The 18917-nt window shown below is 45.1% G+C and overlaps 7 protein-coding genes across 7 annotated transcripts; 4 read left to right on the top strand and 3 right to left on the bottom strand.

Moving 5' to 3' along the window:
* Window positions 1-2889: 2889 nt before the first annotated feature.
* On the bottom strand, window positions 2890-3687 carry JR316_0012945 (uncharacterized protein; the record flags this gene model as incomplete). The annotated part of the gene is made up of 2 exons (XM_047898563.1): window positions 2890-3438; window positions 3487-3687. The coding sequence occupies 2 exons, from the start codon at window positions 3685-3687 to the stop codon at window positions 2890-2892; spliced, it is 750 nt and encodes a 249-aa protein (XP_047742111.1).
* Window positions 3688-4093: 406 nt separating this feature from the next.
* JR316_0012944 (uncharacterized protein) lies at window positions 4094-7740 on the top strand (the record flags this gene model as incomplete). The annotated part of the gene is made up of 14 exons (XM_047898562.1): window positions 4094-4536; window positions 4589-4791; window positions 4840-4969; window positions 5204-5345; window positions 5405-5452; window positions 5516-5603; window positions 5662-5780; window positions 5842-6007; window positions 6056-6473; window positions 6533-6706; window positions 6760-7018; window positions 7087-7307; window positions 7373-7496; window positions 7552-7740. The coding sequence occupies 14 exons, from the start codon at window positions 4094-4096 to the stop codon at window positions 7738-7740; spliced, it is 2724 nt and encodes a 907-aa protein (XP_047742110.1).
* A 497-nt stretch (window positions 7741-8237) lies between these two features.
* On the top strand, window positions 8238-9352 carry JR316_0012943 (uncharacterized protein; the record flags this gene model as incomplete). Its single annotated transcript, XM_047898561.1, has 2 exons — window positions 8238-9178; window positions 9310-9352. The coding sequence occupies 2 exons, from the start codon at window positions 8238-8240 to the stop codon at window positions 9350-9352; spliced, it is 984 nt and encodes a 327-aa protein (XP_047742109.1).
* A 598-nt stretch (window positions 9353-9950) lies between these two features.
* JR316_0012942 (uncharacterized protein) lies at window positions 9951-11398 on the bottom strand (the record flags this gene model as incomplete). The annotated part of the gene is made up of 3 exons (XM_047898560.1): window positions 9951-10550; window positions 10601-10891; window positions 10949-11398. The coding sequence occupies 3 exons, from the start codon at window positions 11396-11398 to the stop codon at window positions 9951-9953; spliced, it is 1341 nt and encodes a 446-aa protein (XP_047742108.1).
* A 1135-nt stretch (window positions 11399-12533) lies between these two features.
* On the bottom strand, window positions 12534-13004 carry JR316_0012941 (uncharacterized protein; the record flags this gene model as incomplete). The annotated part of the gene is made up of 1 exon (XM_047898559.1): window positions 12534-13004. The coding sequence occupies one exon, from the start codon at window positions 13002-13004 to the stop codon at window positions 12534-12536; it is 471 nt and encodes a 156-aa protein (XP_047742107.1).
* A 1760-nt stretch (window positions 13005-14764) lies between these two features.
* On the top strand, window positions 14765-16196 carry JR316_0012940 (uncharacterized protein; the record flags this gene model as incomplete). Its single annotated transcript, XM_047898558.1, has 7 exons — window positions 14765-14797; window positions 14852-14938; window positions 14971-15096; window positions 15154-15351; window positions 15410-15668; window positions 15722-15816; window positions 15867-16196. The coding sequence occupies 7 exons, from the start codon at window positions 14765-14767 to the stop codon at window positions 16194-16196; spliced, it is 1128 nt and encodes a 375-aa protein (XP_047742106.1).
* A 918-nt stretch (window positions 16197-17114) lies between these two features.
* On the top strand, window positions 17115-18790 carry JR316_0012939 (uncharacterized protein; the record flags this gene model as incomplete). Its single annotated transcript, XM_047898557.1, has 5 exons — window positions 17115-17222; window positions 17299-17331; window positions 17951-18027; window positions 18080-18139; window positions 18190-18790. The coding sequence occupies 5 exons, from the start codon at window positions 17115-17117 to the stop codon at window positions 18788-18790; spliced, it is 879 nt and encodes a 292-aa protein (XP_047742105.1).
* Window positions 18791-18917: the final 127 nt, after the last annotated feature.

The following is an 18917-nucleotide window of genomic DNA, read 5'->3' as shown; positions in this document are numbered from 1 at the left end:
CTTCGCAGACGGGCCAACAGCTCGCGGGGGCTGCGCCCCTCGACCCCGTCGGCGCTTCGCGCCTCCTCATTGATATATTATTTCAATTTAATTATTCAATTTACACCTTCTATTCTCTGTTACACGCAACCCGTCAGGTGAGGGAATTTTTTTCATGCAATTTTGCAATCCCAGCCCCATGCAGGAGCATTTTGGACAATATACATAGTTGTAAAGCATATTCAGAACTACGTAGACCTGCTCACCTCTGAAAGAAATTTCAATCACTTACTGAAATCATTTACATGTGGATTTTGTAGAACCCAGTACCCGTTGAAATAATTGGAATCCATGCTTTGCACATTGGGAAACCCATCAAGCTGAACCTTTCAGGAGGTATTCTAAGTCATCATAGACATATATTAAATTGTAATTCTTTCATTTTGTACACAATGTATTTGGTATTATCTTAAATTATCTTGGACCCGTTCAAGTAATTGGAACCCGTGCTGTAGCACCTGGAAACCCGTTGGGTGAATCTTCTAGGAGCACAGAAAGAACCCGTTCACCTCAAGTTATGATCATTCACGCTGCACACACCTCCCGCATCTGACCACGCGTGGGGTGCATATTTGTTTGGTTCAAACAAAAATACTGCAACTCCCGCATCTGACCCCACACGGCGTGTGCGTCTCTGCTTGGTTCAAAGAAAAATATTAATGCATTAAAACGAACAAACCCGTTCACCTCAAGTTGTGTGCCGCGCGCACCTCGCATCTGACCACGCGCGGCGTGCGCGTATTTGTTTGGTTGGCGGACTTGCTCGGTCCCGGGGACAGGAGAGTCTTGCTTATGTAAAATTTAGGTAAGCAAGGGACCTTCCTCTCTTTCTATATAGATATACAGATAAGGAGTAATGTGGCTGCGATGGAGGTGAATGTGACAATGCTTTCGACTGCGATTCGTTCACAGTAAAATTTGCCGCTGCGTGGTTGATTTGACGCAGCGCCCGGCTACTAGTTTAAGCGCCAAGCGCTAAGTACTTAAGTACTCTCTTCCTTCACCAGTTACCTCCATAACGCCTCTGATCTGACTGGCAGATGTCTCCTTATCTTGGGATAGAGGACCTCCCCACTGATGTTTTCCCGCACATTATATGCTTTGTTCCATTACATGCGTCACCATCGGTTCTCCTTTCACTTTCCCTCGTTAATCACAGCTTCTACGATGTGTGCTATCCGCTACTCTATTCTCAAGTGATCTTGAGAAATGAAAAAGATACGCAACGCACAATATACAAGCTTCTCACCACACCAGCCCTTGGATTACGCGTCAGAGGTCTACATATCATGTCTGGACTCTCTGAGGAAACAAGACAGTGCGACAAAACCGGTCCTTTAACCTGGGATGCCATCAGATGTGTGGAAAGGCTCCTATCTGACGGTGTTGTTCCAAACTTGAAAAAGTTAAACATCCACCTCCTTCGGGAATGGCGCTTCTATCAACCTAAAGGATATGGAATCTTATCAGCCACGTTCTGGCGTGCACTGACCCAAAACTGTCCGTGCGTCAAGTCCGTAATTCTATCAGGATTGGAGGACATCCCATTGTCACCATGGATCGCAGACTCAGGGATTTATGAGTTCAGAGACTTTAATGTAAGAATTGGAACCATTACAAGAATAAATAGTTTTAATTTTTCCATAGCACCTTGATGCAATTGGACTCAGTTTTCACCGCAGCGCTACAGGAAGACAAGGATTTGATACGATGTCCAGAAGCTTTACAAACCTCTCAGAGTCCCTACACACCATTTCATTGGACTTTGATATAAGATTCAGGGCGCCTATTTCCTTGTTTCATTTTCCAAGACTCAGAAACTTGAGCCTGTCGTCATTTTATCTGGCCGATACCTCGGATGCCATGTCATTCTGGAATCGTCATCCAAAGCTGGAAAGAATAAAACTGTCTGGATGCTCAAGGGGAAAACGCTGGTTTTCGGACGACATTCCAGCTGGATTGCTAGGCAATCTTATATACTTTGAGGTATGTCCGGTGCTAGCTTTCCCTGTAATATCAATCACTACATCTTCTTTCAAGGCCGATTGGAAGGAAGTCGCGAAAGTGATATCTATTTTACCACGATTAATTAGACTTGGAGTTCAAAATGCCCCTGGATCAGATCTTCTTCGTCTGCTGCAAAGTTATAAACCCATGGGATTACCGTTCCTCAAAAGCTTGCAGATAGAAATTATCCGCCACAGCGGTCCTGGGTACCGGAAAGAATTGGACAACATATTGAAATCCATTGAAAGCCATGCACCCCTCTTGGAGGAGATAGGTCTTCAAAACAACGATTTAAGTGGGCAAGAAATTTTTGTTGGTTCTTATTTCCGGTTCACTGTAATCTTTTACTCAATCATCTTCAGGATATTTTATGTCATGAAGATATTCTGTCTGGGCTTATATGGCTCGAGAGAATTTATTTGTCTTACCCAGGGGGCGACAGCTGGGATGTCACCGCGACAAAAAAAATATTCTTCAATGGGGCATTCAAGTTGGCACAGAAGGGGAAATTCAGACGACTTCAGTCTATCACCAATATCTCTCAGCCTTATTCGTTGCCTTACCCAGTGGCCAAGTTGTCAAAGAACGAGAAGGGCGAATTATTGTTTTTGGATGCCAGGGAAGGCTTTGGAATGGTAGTAGGAAATCATGATCACCCATTTCCTGGTGTTCTTGGATCTGGGTGACTCGGTGCTTGGGTAAGATTAAGGGACCGTCTACTGATCCCCGCTGTTTGGCCCGCCTTTAATACGCTTGCACATTTCTACATAAGCGAAATTGAAAAAATAAAATGAGAGAAACTCGGTGCCTGTCGGATTGAGAGAGCGTGATAATAATGGATCGTCATTCCCGATTTTTATCACTTTCGTCGTCAAAGAGTTCATCCTCGCCACACTCGCTGTTAGACAAATCGCCTTCAATCACATCATCAGTGCAGTCAGTTGAGATATTATCTTCGAGCGAGATGCAATCCTCTTCCTCCTCGACGTCGAACCTTATCTGCCTTTGCACATTGGAAAACCAACCGTTCACAAAATCTCCTACCATGCGCTCCTGTTCCAAATTTTCCGGGAGCGTCATAATCCTTTTTCTCTGCAACCGCTCCACGCGGTCAATTGTCTTAAAAGTACGTTGCAGTGATGACATTATTTTAACATTGACGGCTGTTGGGGCAATGTCAATTGAGTCATCTGGAGTTTTGCTTCTTCTTGTGAATGCTTGGACTCGCCGGACTCGTTTGCTAGGATAAGCTAGAATTTTAGTACGCGCGATACTGGGAGAGTCAGACATTTTCCTATGCTTCTGCTTTGGCAAAGTAGTGTTTCCAACTTCAGAGTCACTTTCAGGGTCTCGACTGCGACGCACTGAAGAGCGTGAGGTCTCTTGTTCAGCCTGAAACTTGTCGTATTAGGTGTTCATTGTTAAATTTATCGCACATACTTTGAGACCCTCGGACCTTTCAGACTGAAAGGATTTACAGGCCCGAATACACTCCCAGAAAGACTCTGCGTCGGACTCGCTTGTGCGCGGTTTGACAGTCTGAGAGCCTTGTACTCCCTCCTCGTTATTGTCCTGGTAGTGTTTTTGGTTTAGTAAAGTTGGTAGTAGGAAGGCGACTGTGTTAAAATATGCTCCTACCATGGCAAACAATAGAGCCTGGACAGATCCCCTAATTCCTTAGTTGCAAGCAAAGCGAACAAACAAACAAAGCCAAATTTTTGTACGTATCCTGTCCGACAAAAAAAATCTACCGTTTTGCTTGTTATTTTGCATCTTCAAATCCTCTTAGAACATATACAAATGACAAAATGGGTTGCCGAGATGGTTCATTCTATGTTTCTCCAAAAAAATTAGAATTGTTGTATATTTGGTGTCATCAGCATCTTCTCCCTCGTGACTGACTCCTGCGACGGCTAGCACCTTGGCTTACATCCGTAGCCTACCATCATCTATCTTTGTACCATAAGGCGGCCACTCACGCGCTCACTGACAATGGTGGAAATCAACTTTTGTTCTCAGGTTAGTGGCCTTATCTCCAACCACCACAATGGATAAACGACCACCGCTTCATCTTGGACATACTAATCGTTTCTCCCTGTTGAGGGCACTTGTGGCCAGCCTCCTTGTAGTTGTTGCCACCATTTCTTCTCTGGGCTTGACCTTCGGATGGAAACCTCTACATTCTACCAAAGTTCCTCTCAATGCGGCTCAGATAGTCCAGAAGTGTCAAACCCTACATATGTTACCCGCCCCCCCTGCCAATTTCCACCAAAGAGAACGTTCGGACAGATATGTCGCAGGGACACCTCCAACGCTCTTGAGAAACGCTAGCATTTGGACTGGACGTGATTCGGGAAACGAAGTCGTTACCGGAGATATTCTTCTCGACAATGGTCTTATCAAACAAATAGGCAAGATTAAGGACACGTCGTTGAAAGCTTATAGCAACCTCATTATCATCGATGCTGGAGGATCTTGGATTACCCCAGGGTATAGCTGCATTGTTTTGTTTGTCTATCTATTGACTTGACTCGTATTATAGGATAGTGGATCTTCATTCACATCTTGGAGTAAGCAGCGCGCCTTCATTGAAGGGTTCCAATGACGGCAACTCTCATAAAGGACCAATCCTACCCTGGCTTCGATCGCTTGATGGACTTAACACCCATGACGAGGCCTATAGACTATCAGTCTCTGGCGGTGTCACAACTGCAAATGTTCTTCCGGGATCTGCCAATGCTATAGGTTGGTGTGTGCTCTCCATTTAAGTGATGACATTTAAGCCTTTCTCAGGAGGACAGGCGTTTACAATCAAGCTTAGACCTACTTCAGAAAGGTCATCGAGTGCCATGGTTCTTGAACCTCCTTTTGAGCTGAATGGAACCAACACCAATTCATCACCGCCTCGTTGGAGGCAAATGAAGTGCGTAGAGGACTTCGTACTTTGATGAATAATGCGTTTACTGATTATTTTGACGCGGCAGACATGCGTGTGGTGAAAACCCAAGTCTGTATCAATTTTGATGCGCGTATAAATAAATCTGATAGTCCAATAGGTCGTGTGTACTCCAATACTCGCATGGACACAATTTGGGCGTTCAGAGAAGGGTAAAAAATACTCCTTGGCCATGCGAATTTTAATAAATGCCTTGTCCAGATACAATACCGCTCGTAAAATCAAGGAAAAGCAAGATGAGTTTTGTGCGAAAGCATTAGACGGACAATGGAAGGACCTCGGGAACTTTCCAGAAGATTTACAGTGGGAAGCCCTAGTAGATGTTCTGCGTGGTCGTGTTAAGGTATTCCTGCGTATCAAGTAAGCAAAATTATAATAAAACTAATACTTGTACTGCAACAGATTCATAACCACTGCTATGAAGGGGTGGACCTCGATGGAATCGTTCGCGTACGTTAAATGCATAAACGCCATGGTGTGATATTGAGTGCTAACCTACTTTGGTCAAAATAGTTGACCAACGAGTTCAAGTTCTCTATTGCGGCTTTCCATCATGCCCACGAGACTTACCTAGTACCAGACTTGTTGAAAAAAGCATACGGTACGTGTAGTTGGTTGGCCACTTGATGTTGCAACGCATTCGACGTAATCGAGTGTAGGTCACCCACCTGCTATCGCCATGTTTGCGACTAACGCGCGGTATAAACGCGAGGCTTATCGAGGATCTGAATTTGCTGCTCGTATTTTGGCTGACAATGGATTACAAGTCGTGATGAAGGTAAGATATTGATGTTCTCATACTTTCTGCGCCTCCAACTTTGCTTACCAAGTAATGTTAGAGCGATCACCCAGTTCTGGATTCCCGTTATCTGTTACATGAAGCACAGCAGGCTCATTATTTCGGTTTGCCGCCTAATCTTGCATTGGCGTCAGTGACATCGACACCTGCCACCGTTCTTGGATATGATCACAGGATTGGGTATATCAAACCTGGATACGATGCTGGTACGAACAAGACTTGTTACTCGTGATTTGCGTTTACACAAACGATAGATATTGTCATCTGGGACAGTCATCCTCTGGCTATTGGGGCAACACCTGTTCAGGTCTTCATCGATGGAATTGCACAGCTCAATAACCCACACGTAAATAAAAAACCTGACTTCCTACAACGTATCCCCAAAACTCCCGATTTTTCGAAAGAGGCAAAAGACGCCGTTGAATATGATGGGCTTCCTCCTCTAGAGACGGATCACGCCAAAGCATCTACTGTTCTCTTTACGAATGTCGATGTTGTTCTCCTCAAGGATGGATCGGAACTCCGTCAAGTGTTTACTTCCGCTGTCGATGGTCCCCTGGGTGTTGTCCTGGTTGAACATGGAAAAATTGTCTGCTTTGGATTATCGAGAGACTGTCCTTCTAGCTTGCGGGAGGGAGTCCAAATCATTGACCTTGAAGGTGGATCCATTTCGTGAGTGCTGAATTCCTCCTCGAGTCAATGAGTCATAAGTTGCTTACATTTTGTATCAGACCGGCGCTTATCAGCTTCGGAAGTCGCTTGGCTCTTAATCATATTGATGGTGAAGCGTCTACCAATGACGGTGCAGTTCACGACCCTTTAGTGTCCGATGCACCTTCCATTCTCGGCAAGGGCAGTGTTATAAGGGCCGTGGATGGACTTCAGTTCGGCACTAGAGACGCTCTGTGGGTACTGGACTACATTTTATGAAATGTACCTAACCCTACAAGTGCTTCAGACTTGCATATCGCTCTGGAGTGACTCTCGGTGTTACTGCTCCGACCTCGTCAGGTTTGATCAGTGGGCTAGGAACTGCATTCAACACTGGATCTCCTCACAAATTAGCGACTGGTGCAGTGCTACAAGAAGAAACTGCACTGCATGTCTCCGTTGGCTCTTCAGCTATCAGCGTTAGCACGCAAATAGGCGTTTTACGAAGCCTGCTTCATGGAGAAGGCAAAGGTAATCTCGGTGCAAGTTTTTCTAGGGTAATTGAGGTATGATCTTTTATGACAATTCTTTCTACTTTACTATTTACTTATCTTACTGCGATAACAATGAATAGGGTCAAATACCGCTCGTCATTCAAGTCAATAATGCAGACATCATGGCTTCGCTGATTGATCTAAAGCGGGAGGTCGAAACAAGCAGTGGAAAATCTATACAAATGACGTTTGCGGGAGCTGAGGAGGCTCACCTTGTAGCCAAAGAAATTAGTGAGGCTGGGATTGGAGTAATTTTGCGACCATCTCGTTCCTTCCCGAAACAATGGCAGTCCAGGAGAATGTGAGTCGCAGAAGCCAGATTCCAAGGAAGTGGGAAAGAATAATAACGGACCTCATTTTTATTAGTCTACCGGGTCCGCCGCTGACTATGGATAACTCGATCTCTGTGCTGCGTAGGAACAACGTGACAGTCGCAATTGGGGTCGTGGAGCAGTGGAGCTCTAGAAATATCCGTTTTGATCTTGCATGGGTAAGTTCCAGTCAGTTCTTAGTAGTCGAAGTTTTAAATAATGAACGATGATCAGGCGGCATTGGATAGCGGATTATCATTCCGTGAAGCTATAGCTCTGGCGTCAACCAATCTTGAGCGCTTATTGGGTGTCACTTCCCATGATAGCGATCTAGTTGCTGTCAGGGGAAAAACTATTCTCGACTTTGAGGGAAAGGTGGCCGGTATTATTTCGCCAGGTAGAGGAGTAGTTGATCTGATCTAGCACCGATTTCAATTTTATTTAGCCCTTTTGATCCCCATCCAAGTACGCCTCTAAGATGATTATGACATGGCGCATTCAATGCGATCCGTAACGATTGCCAAATTCTGAAGTTCAAGGATACAAACCTAGACCATCTAGTAAGGATATGTTATCTTGAATCTCCACACTACACGCCTGAGCCTCACATTGAACGGAGATCTACCTAGTTTATATATAGAATGAACAGATGGTGACCTTCATATGTCTCCCGTGGAAAAGCTTGGCCAGTAATTCAAGTTTCGCTGCCATTTCTGTTCCAGAGGCAAGAATAAACACGTCACCGGAAGACAAATCTCGCCGGAAAACTCAGGTGTCAACAACGAGGCGTAGAAGTATTGATTCGAGTATCCCAGATTAACGTTGGTGATAAAAGGACTTCCGATGCTCTCAACATTATCATACACTGGATAGACTTCTCTTCATCAACTCTTTAATCGACCCCTGCAAAAAGTAACCAAATGCCTATAAGCCCAGGACTTCTTCGAAGGATTCTCGAAGCCGGTGAAGATCCAAATGATTGGGAATCTGAGTCTGAAAATGGCGATAACAACGACGATGGTTCTCGCGTCACGGTCCCTGATCTCTTGCCAGTGCCGCCAAACGCTTTCTCGAAACCCAACGATACACTGTGCAGCACCTGTAAATCACTCAAGCTTACGCCAAGTCGATTTGTTGTTCATCCTAGTGATGGAGAGAATCAAAATGTACCGGATAATCCCAATATTAAGTTAGGCCTCGTGAAGGATATTAAAAGCAAGTCCAATTGTCCCTTCTGTCGTTTGGTCTTGAAGGCACTTTTCAAAGGGGAACCTGTAGAAACAGAAGAAGGGATTGATGTCGAAGTAACAATGAGTTGGAACACCGACGGCCCAAGACCTGATCCAAACCAACCATGGCGACATATCCCTCAGATTCGCGTTCTTAGACCCTACGCTCAAAAGGTCGGTGGCGGCTATATTGCTGATCTCGAAAGGTCCAATATGTTCCCTGAAATCACTTTACTTGCCAACGACGCACCCACATCTTCAAAATCCTTTTTCGCCCGACTGATCAAAGACCAAATTGATTTTGGGATGGTCAAAAACTGGATGGAAATGTGTCGGGAAGGCCACGGTGACTTCTGCACCCAGTCAAAAATGCTGGAACACGAAATCAAGGATCCAGTAAACGAGATCCCTTCTTTCCGGCTCATTGATGTCATTGATAATTGCGTTATACAACCTCCTCATCACTGCCGATACATCGCTCTGAGCTATGTCTGGGGGAAAATCGACCCATCTACTATCCTCCGACTACTGAAAGCCAACGTGGCCGAGTTGCGCAAACCAGGAGCACTGTCCCGCAATGAAAATTTCAGTAAAATTCCACTCACAATCCGTGACGCGATGCAACGCAAATCGTCCGTATACAATTACTGTATATTGTGCCCTACATGCCTCTGTAGTATGAACCCGACATGCCAGCCAAGTACGCACCTTACATGTGCGCCCTTCCGTATTTAGATATATCATTTTGATAATTTATATTGAGCATGCCTATGGGAACCATCCTCAGTCTGCTTCTGGTGCTTTAGGGCATCAAATACCAGCAAATCTTGTGCATAAAGGCTCAGCGCATGCCTGTAAGAACTGTGCGTAGTATGGTGCACCAGGACTCCTTGAAGGGGCGGCTCATGCCATGCTGTGACATTTATGCACCCTTTGGTGCCTCACGGCGTTGAATGACAGAAAACGTGAGCCGTGCTCAGTCTGATGCGCTGGATCCTTGAAATGGCCGCTCATTAGCATTTCTACATTTTGTGGTGCCTCAGGGCATTGAATAGCAGAAAATGTCGTGTGTGAGGACTCAGCGCATGCCTGTGTTTAGTCTGGTGCACCAGGAATCCTTGAAGGGGCGGCTCATGGCATGCCTTGACATTTACGCACCTTTTGGTGCCTCACGGCGTCTAATGGCAGCAAAGGGTACAGCTCATGGCATGCCGTGACATTTACGCACCTTTTGGTGCCTCACAGCGTCAAATGGCAGAAAATGGTACATCAGCAGAAGGCAAGTATCATGCCATGAGTCCGAGTCAGTGCTTAGGATTTAGTCAATGCCTAATATAAGCTTGGTTTTCTGTACTCATCCAAATGTGAGCCATACAAAAATATAATAGATTTCTATATTGACTATCACTGTCTACCTTCCATCTTCTGAATCTGTTGCCTGTTCCATATAGAGAAGAAAACTCGCATATACATCACCGCCCTTTCCTGTGTCATGTAGCTAACAGCTTTCCGAATTTTGGCAATCCCACTATTCCCACATTCTGCAGCACTCGAGTTGAGTTTTAGCAACTCTGGATTGTCAGCGCAGTATGTGGACAGAAAACATGCCTCTCCACATTTATGCTCGCTTGAGTGGAAGATGTCAATAGCAAATAAAGTATCCTTGAAAAAATCGGGTTCACGGGACATGCAGTAGGGCTGCAGTGCACATGCAAAATCATAAACGACGACTTTTGGAGCCTTCCTCCATCGGGTATAAATTGCCGAAAATACGTCGTTTCGTCCTTCGGCTGCACGGATGCAATGAAAACCGTAGCATACACTGTGTGTGCACCAGACACACATGATGCCACCGGTCAATCGCTTTTTGGAATATGTCGAATAGTATTTGTGGCAAACATCTTCATCAATGTCAGCTCCCCCAAGATCCAGTCCGTTTTCATAGGGTAAATTTGGGTAATAAGAGCGATCGCGAATGGCTGGCATTGCATAGCAGCATCCAGTCTATATTTCCATTTTGTTAACATATGATTGTCAAATTAAAATAAACATACCTTTAACCACTCATCCTGTGGTATATATTTGTCCAAAGGCGGTGCTTGGGACATTTCATGGACCCTCAACAAATCAAACACTACCTTGGATCGTAGATAAAGCCATTCACAGACACCAAGTACATCAGCACTCAACTTTCCAGTTTTGATTTCGTGCTTAACCACTTGGTACAGACTGGGGATGAATCGTAATGCCGATGCTTTGGAATCAAGTGGATTCCTAATAAAACGCCTAAGATCCATTAGTGAACCGTGCGTTATCATTTGCAGTGCATTTTCGTCCGAAGAAATCTACACAGTGATTCAGGAATCAATTATTAGGATATAAATACAATGTTAAAATGATACCTGAGTGAAAAACTTTATGTAAATATCCAAAGGGTCACGCTGAAGAACAACCGCCAGTCCAAAATGTGTGTTAAACAGCCGTCCAAGACTAATGTTGATTTCTGACAACTTCTCAACAAGATCCGGAATTTTTGTTATCCTCTCGACAAGTTTTTTGTTCCGATCATATTCCACAGTTCCTTCGGAGAAAACCTGGTTTGATAAAGTGCTGAGTTGAGGTCCCTTTATAACAAAGCGTAGTAGGAGTCGAAGATTTCGATTTGGGATAAGCTGTATATGTTTTACTGGACATACATTTGACCGCTGAATTGATCTTTCCCCTTGTATTGTTGGAGGAGTCAAAGACGGAAGCAAATTTCTCCGACTGTACGCAACAGTAACACCATCCCATATAGTTGCATCCGGGGTAGGTCCACAAATAGAGCAGATCATATCCTGGCCAAAGTCCATGAGACGAATGTAAGAAAACCAAGCAGATCGAAACAGTTTTTCGTTTGAAAATGGAACTGGTGACTGTCTTGTTTGATACCGGCGAGACATGGTCAGCGTCCAGGAAATGAAAGGTGTCTCCGAAGATGAAAATGCGCTAGTATAATCGTCCAACAGGTCATGTGTAAACAAACTGCGATTGTTAAAATTGAAGATTCCAAGATTGCTGCAGTCGGGGCCCACGTATCGATGAGAGCAGCTGATACATTTTTGGATGGTGATTGAGGATACAAATGCTCCTGTCAGTGTATATACAACACACTTTTGCTGCTGAGTCGGTCCTAATGGATTGAATACGACACGCGGATTTGAACAGGAGCAGGAATCACCCTCGTTTAAAGGGATATAATCCGGTGGTGAATTTATCACCACTCGGGGAGGACTTGGCGGATCAGACTTAATTTTGGCCCAGCACGGAGGTGGAAGACGCTTGTGGGACACAGACTCAGGAATTCCTGCCATCTGACGTATTGAATTATCTAAATGGTAGTTCATCAGCACAGAAAGTTGGGAAAAAGCAACAAACATTGCGCGCCACCTAAAAATTGGACTTCATTGGAGTTTGACGTATCATCAACACTTCCGTCACGGGCATTCCAGTCTCCTTGTATGAGCTGTTGCAAAGAATGACGAGCAGCTACAATATGTGCACATGACACTGCCCCATTGTCTCTGTTGCATCTCCATAATCCTGATCCTGAGTCCTCACCCCGATGTTCAACTACTGCTCTGTTTTTCAGCGTAGGAAACCGTGTAAATGATGGAGTTGAAAAGTAGTTGTCATACTGTCCGTCTACTATACTTTCATTTCTGAAAAATAGAAATGTCTGATTGTTATTAGAATCTAAAAGTAGATGTCATATTGAGTCCTAATAGGAGATAAGACACTTCGTACCATTGCCATCTGTAGGCAGAGGAAGTTTGAATCCATTCGCAACAGTTTCTCTCAAAAAGCGTTCATGAAAACATTCGGTTTTATTGTGATTTCTGGGGCAAATGCATGTTTCCTTCCATACCCCGTTAAGTTCCATCTGTTGAATGTGGTACCAGAGTTTCTGGAAATATATTTGCAGTGATTATTAGACAATTAACATTCTTACTGATCAGTTTCACGCACTGTAGACTCGCGCCTAGAATTACTCCATCCATTTGCAACAAAAAGATTTCCAGTAAGCTGGTAAAAGCCACATTCATCAGCCAGTACTGCATCCAGGAAGTACGAGTATTCTTCGTCATCAGTTCTGGAGGCCCCTTCATTCACTGATTCGCCCAACGTATCTATCTCTGGAGCAGATACTCCATATTCTTCATCATAAAAAGGTGCTAATTCGTTGGTATCATCTTGGAGTACTGTTTGAGTTTCGGTTTCAAATTCTTCACCACTTTTAGAGTACGTGATTGGTGTCGATCGTTGTTTCTTTGCCAGGCGAGATACTTTTCCGCTGACTCTTTTCTTCCGAACAGGAGTTATAATTGGAGAGATGCTTTCATGCGTATTGTAGGAGTATTGTACTTCGGTAGGGGAATCTGGAAGGACTGCATAAACAATGGGAGGTGAGTCACTCATGTTTCCCAGAGTACAACAATGTGAATAGTAAATGACAACCTTATTATGTATGGTCTGTGTTTCATGACGTGTAGACTACAGTGTGCTATCTATCAGACGTCTTTTTTCCAGCAGATTGTCTGCGTCAAGCCACATAGACTACGGTATTGCACATCTGATGCCTCCTGCCTTGCAGATGGTCGGTGCATCACGCCGTGTAGACCATGGTAGTTCCCATCAGATGGCTCCAGCCTTGAAGGTACTCTGTGCGCCAGGCAGGAGGCGTCGGATGTGCAATACCACAGTTGACGCGGCCTGGCGCACAGACCACCTGCAAGGCAGGAGGCATTAGATGGACATTCCTATGGTTTACACGGCCTGGCGCACAGACCACCTGCAAGGCAGGAGGCGTTGGATGTGCAATACCACAGTTGACGCGGCCTGGCGCACAGACCACCTGCAAGGCAGGAGGCATCAGATGGACATTCCTATGGTTTACACGGCCTGGCGCACAGACCACCTGCAAGGCAGGAGGCGTTGGATGTGCAATACCACAGTTGACGCGGCCTGGCGCACAGACCACCTGCAAGGCAGGAGGCATCAGATGGACATTCCTATGGTTTACACGGCCTGGCGCACAGACCACCTGCAAGGCAGGAGGCATCGGATGGACATTCCTATGGTTTACACGGCCTGGCGCACAGACCACCTGCAAGGCAGGAGGCATTGGATGTTCAATACCATAGCCTATGCGGCCTGATGCACAGAGTATCTTCAAGGCTGGAGGCATCTCACTGGCAATATCATGCTTTACTTAGCGTGATACACAAACACTTTGCGAGGCTAGAGAGATTTGATGTGTATTACTGTAGTCTACATGGCGTGATGCACAGACCACCTGCAAGGTAGGAGGTATCGGATGGGGCACTCCTGTGGTTTACATGGTGTGACACACAGACCTCTTTGTAGCTTCACCGTTTTCCAAGATGCTCCCCCAAGCAAAGATACCCAGCCCAAAGTATCTCGTCTGAGGGCAATGACCACGCGCTCTGCAACACGCAACATTTTGTTGGCCAAGAGTGCCACAGTTGCGGGCAAGTCGGCTCAACCGCCTGCATTGCAGGAGGCATTGGGTGTTCAATACCATAGTCTATACTGCCTTGCAGGTGGTCTGTGCGCCAGGCCGCGTCAACTGTGGTATTGCACATCCGACGCCTCCTGCCTTGCAGGTGGTCTGTGCGCCAGGCCGCGTCAACTGTGGTATTGCACATCCGACGCCTCCTGCCTTGCAGGTGGTCTGTGCGCCAGGCCGCGTCAACTGTGGTATTGCACATCCGACGCCTCCTGCCTTGCAGGTGGTCTGTGCGCCAGGCCGCGTCAACTGTGGTATTGCACATCCGATGCCTCCTGCCTTGCAGGTGGTCTGTGCGCCAGGCCGTGTAAACCATAGGAATGTCCATCCGATGCCTCCTGCCTTGCAGGTGGTCTGTGCGCCAGGCCGCGTCAACTGTGGTATTGCACATCCGACGCCTCTTGCCTTGCAGCTGGTCTGTGCGTCAGGCCGCCTAGAATCTGCCATCTTCTGGTGGCGCAGTATTATGTGCACACATGCCGCCATGCATCGGGTGTGCATAAGGTGCATGTTGGGTGGCCTCTGCCTTGCAAAATCTTTGTGTATTCGTGATATCACTATAGCACCTGTCTTAGGTCTGTGGTGTGAAGGTATTTATTTAACCAACATTCATCTTGACTACTATCTTTATCCCTCTTTGCACAAATCCATGGCCGCCAAAGTTTCGCGTTCACCAAAAAAGGTGTGGAGTCTTTCTGAAAGCCTGTCACTTCCTCTAATACTTGATGTGTTATAGAAATTGTCTTCAACTTCTGGCAAGACTACAGTGGCAACTCGAGTTAATACACGCTCGTCAAAGGTAGCAACAATTTTCGTCAAGCATGTATGTTCAAATTAATAACATATCCTCTATAGAAATTAGCCCAGAGTCCCAAACGTCAGCCTCAACGTTGCAAGCAATGCCCTGGAAATCCGTTTCGCTCACACTGTGTTCACACCAAGCATGGAAGGGAATTTTTGGCTAACCAAGCGGCGGTTGAGGTTTGCCATTACTATTTGATTCTTATAATATACTTTTGTTACTAAAAAATTATGCAGAGTCTTCGTGCATCTACTCCTGCACCGGAGCGCAACTTGCCTTTGCCTACAGGCCTTGGGGACGAATCACCAGTGTGTGCTACTCCGTCTACATCGCCGGCTATTACACCATCTCGCCCGTCTCAACTTCCCAACCCTTTTATTTTGGGCCCGTCTACTCATCAGCATGTTGGTACTCCAATGAGCAATATTTCAAATGTGAGTGGCTTCATTCTATCATCTAACATATTTTTGGTTGAACTAGTCCATTCATTAGCAAATTGCTACTCCAAGAAGCGATGTACCCAGTGTCAGTGTACTGCATCACCGACAGTCTGCAGAAGCAGAAGCCTCCTCCCCAAACTCCGGAGCTAGAGGAATACATATTATGACATCCTCGCATCTGGCCAGCCTTTCTGTACGTTCGTCATCCCAGAGCTCGTCTACTGGCTCTGCAAGTCGACCCAATCGGACTAGTGCCCAGAATCCATACAATGGATATGTTGATGGAGCATATCGAGGCTCCTCTGTCTATCGTGAGTTAACCTTTTTGTCTTCTACTCAATTTAAACTTCAATTATCTTGTCAGAAATTGTTCGAGGGCATCGTCTTCCCTCTCCAATCTCCGATAATACTCGTTCAGTCAAGAAATTTACAAATACAATTAACTCTATCATTGAAAAGGTATGGCTTTGTATTAAATGCTGTACAATCTGATATCATGTGCTGCACAGTGCGAAGATATCTCGAAAGAGACAGGTTGCTGGCTCTTCATTGGAGCACAGCATGCTACAGCACGCTCTGGGTCCATTAGCTATGCTTCCCCTCGACTAAGGCGTGATGCAGCTGAGCAAGTAGGACAAATTGGAACACAGTTTTCTACTCTCACTCGAAACTTGATTCATGCACGTACCCAAGAAACACTTGATCTCCAACGACAGCTAGAACAGTCTCGTCGTGAGACTGAGGAGGCAAAGAAGTCTTTGGAGGCTGTTCAGGAGAACCAAAAGGAGTTGCGTAGTATTCTAGACAGATTTCGCGAACAGTATCACATTGATATGTAGCAATAATGTTATGACAACAGATTACCGTAATCATTCTCCCTAGCATCATACTGATTTCATGAGCGCTGTGCCCCCAGGTAGTAGAAGGCGTGAGGCACCAGATGTACAGGCATGCCATACGCCAAGTCCTATTGCCTGCCATTTGTTTCTGTCCCAAGTTTGGAATTATGTGACCATGTCTTCATTTATTCACACGATGTGCTAGTTTCTTATAAAGCCCTAGCTGTAGACTGGGGCCTGAGCTTCTAAGAAATATTAAACATACTAGATAAAAGGAATTTGTATTATCTATACGGATGTGCTATTTAAAAAAGTCTCCAATGAGTGTGGCACTGTTCATATTCACGGAATGTATCGACGGATGACCATCACTAGCTATGCATATCGTGGGAATGCAGATCCCACGCCCTTGAGCCAGGCGAAATGCAGGCTTCCTGGTCGCATACACCACTTGTAGTCACATATGCTTGCTAAATTAGTCACACAAATTAGGTGAGAGTCGCATACAAGCTAGTAGTCACATATCCTTGACAAAATGGTCACATACTAGTCGAAAGCCGTATACATCTAACATACGTCACATACTAATAAGACTCAGTCGTATACACCTAATGTAAATCACATAACTTCCCCTTTGGAAACAGTATTTCTGAGCTCAATTTTACCACAACGCAGCTATGGTATATCTTTGAGATCATTGCGTCGAAGAAGAACCTTGTTACTGACACTGTGGTGACCAGCTTTGTGCAAATTTCAAGGAGCATCCAGTTCACATACAACCCGCCAATCCTGTTGGGAGCCGTCTCATCACCTTGAGTATTATCCCTACCAAGACATACAGAATCAGCACACGACTACCTTGCGACTACAGGTGACAATTTCTGGGCTGCACATACGGATTTTGTCTCCCTCAACACTATGGACAAGGTGTGGGCGGATTATGTGAGGGCCGTTATGCCCATCTCCTACGGTGACAATTTCTGGGCTGCACATACGGATTTTGTCTCCCTCAACACTATGGACAAGGTGTGGGCGGATTATGTGAGGGCCGTTATGCCCATCTCCTACAAGGTCGATAGCCGTATATTTTGTTTCTTCTAAGGCACTGTTTGAAGATAACAATGATATGCCGGATGTGGGCGTCTATTTTCAGGTTGTCAGATCAAATCTAGAATTGTCTGAAATGTATTAGTATTAAGCTTGACCGACCGTAAGATAGTTTACCTCTAATTTGTGTAAACATTCATACATCTTGAGCAAAGTTAATGTGCGTTTTTATCTTGTTGAATTTCTTAAAATGACAGTTTTCAAATTCACAACATAGATCTCCTTCAGACAACGACGTAGATTTCCTTCAGACAACGACATAGATTTTCCTCAAACAACATTACCAACCAATGATTCTCATGTTCTAAAACACCGCCCAGAATGTAATAGCGCCAAATAATACAGGTTAATGTACCATGTATACAATCTTTTTCATGTCGCCCCTTGGTTGTCTATCAGCCATAGCCGTTCAGACGTAACACTGACAAAGTGTGGTCACATCAATGTTTGATTGCATCTTTTCCCTCTTTCCGTCACCCTTCTGTTCTTCACTGACTCCTGGACCCATTATCCCTCAATTTGCATCGCATCATGTCGTCTAAGAAGTCCTACTCTGCAACAATTCAGAGTGCTCACAAAAAGCTTGGGTCATCTAGTAGCAAAGGTATTGTTTTTACAGGATATAGCAATTGATAATACTTACACAGACGTTACTCTACTCAGCTAGCAAAGACCCGCATGTAGGGCCAGATGGTAAAACCAAGCAGCAACGCTACGTTGAGAGGTATATTTTGATGTATTCAACAGTATTCTATTTAGTGACGTCTCTTTTCCAGGAATAGGGATGCTATAAATGCAAAGAATGCTTTGCGAAATCGGCAAAAACGTGCACAACAGTGAGCTCTTAACCACACTATGTGGACTACAATTCTGACGACAAGCAAAGAAAGCAGCTTGAAGAAGATGAATCTGAGCTAGAGGCCGTCGAGGCCTTAGTCAATCCCTCTACAGTTCCAGATCTATTCTCCAGGGGCACAGACCAAGATCAGCTCTCTGACAAGTACAGTGATACCGACTCAGATAGTGTCATTGCGCAAGGAGAGGACCCATTTCCCCGAAAGGCTGAAGAGCCAAAGCGACCAACTACGTATGAAGAGGTAGTGCAGGAGTACATTCGATATCACGACCGCGAACTCGATGCAGAGTTGGACCTTTTAGTTGTGTATGACGAGTTCAAAAGGGCCAACGCCATGTACGATGACTGTCGGGAAAGGTATGACACGTACTTTGATTCTTTATCGCCTCGTTACTGGACCGTTGTCGACGGGTGGACACGAAAGCGTAAATATGCGGGGAGCAGCCTCCAGGTTGAGGGTGAACGCTTGTTGAGGGAAATTAGGGACACCGAGAAGCTTTTTAACTCAGTATTGCTCAAGCTACCCCCTAAGGACGATGTATGGGCAGCAGCCTTCGACATGACTCGTCATTTAATGGGATGGATGGCATACCTTCATCATATCCATGAAGGACTTTGCAATGACATGTAGACATGTTCAATATGTCGTAGTTATTTACTTCGTGTAAATTTTAAAGAAACATACCTTTTTAATTGACTCTTACTTTGGACAATTCTGACTATCACTTCGAAGTGTTTGACACGCTATGAATTTGTGA

Source organism: Psilocybe cubensis, chromosome 13 (genome assembly GCF_017499595.1).
Source record: "Psilocybe cubensis strain MGC-MH-2018 chromosome 13, whole genome shotgun sequence".
NCBI classification, from domain to species: domain Eukaryota; kingdom Fungi; phylum Basidiomycota; class Agaricomycetes; order Agaricales; family Agrocybaceae; genus Psilocybe; species Psilocybe cubensis.
This window is presented reverse-complemented; position numbering and strand designations above follow the sequence as displayed.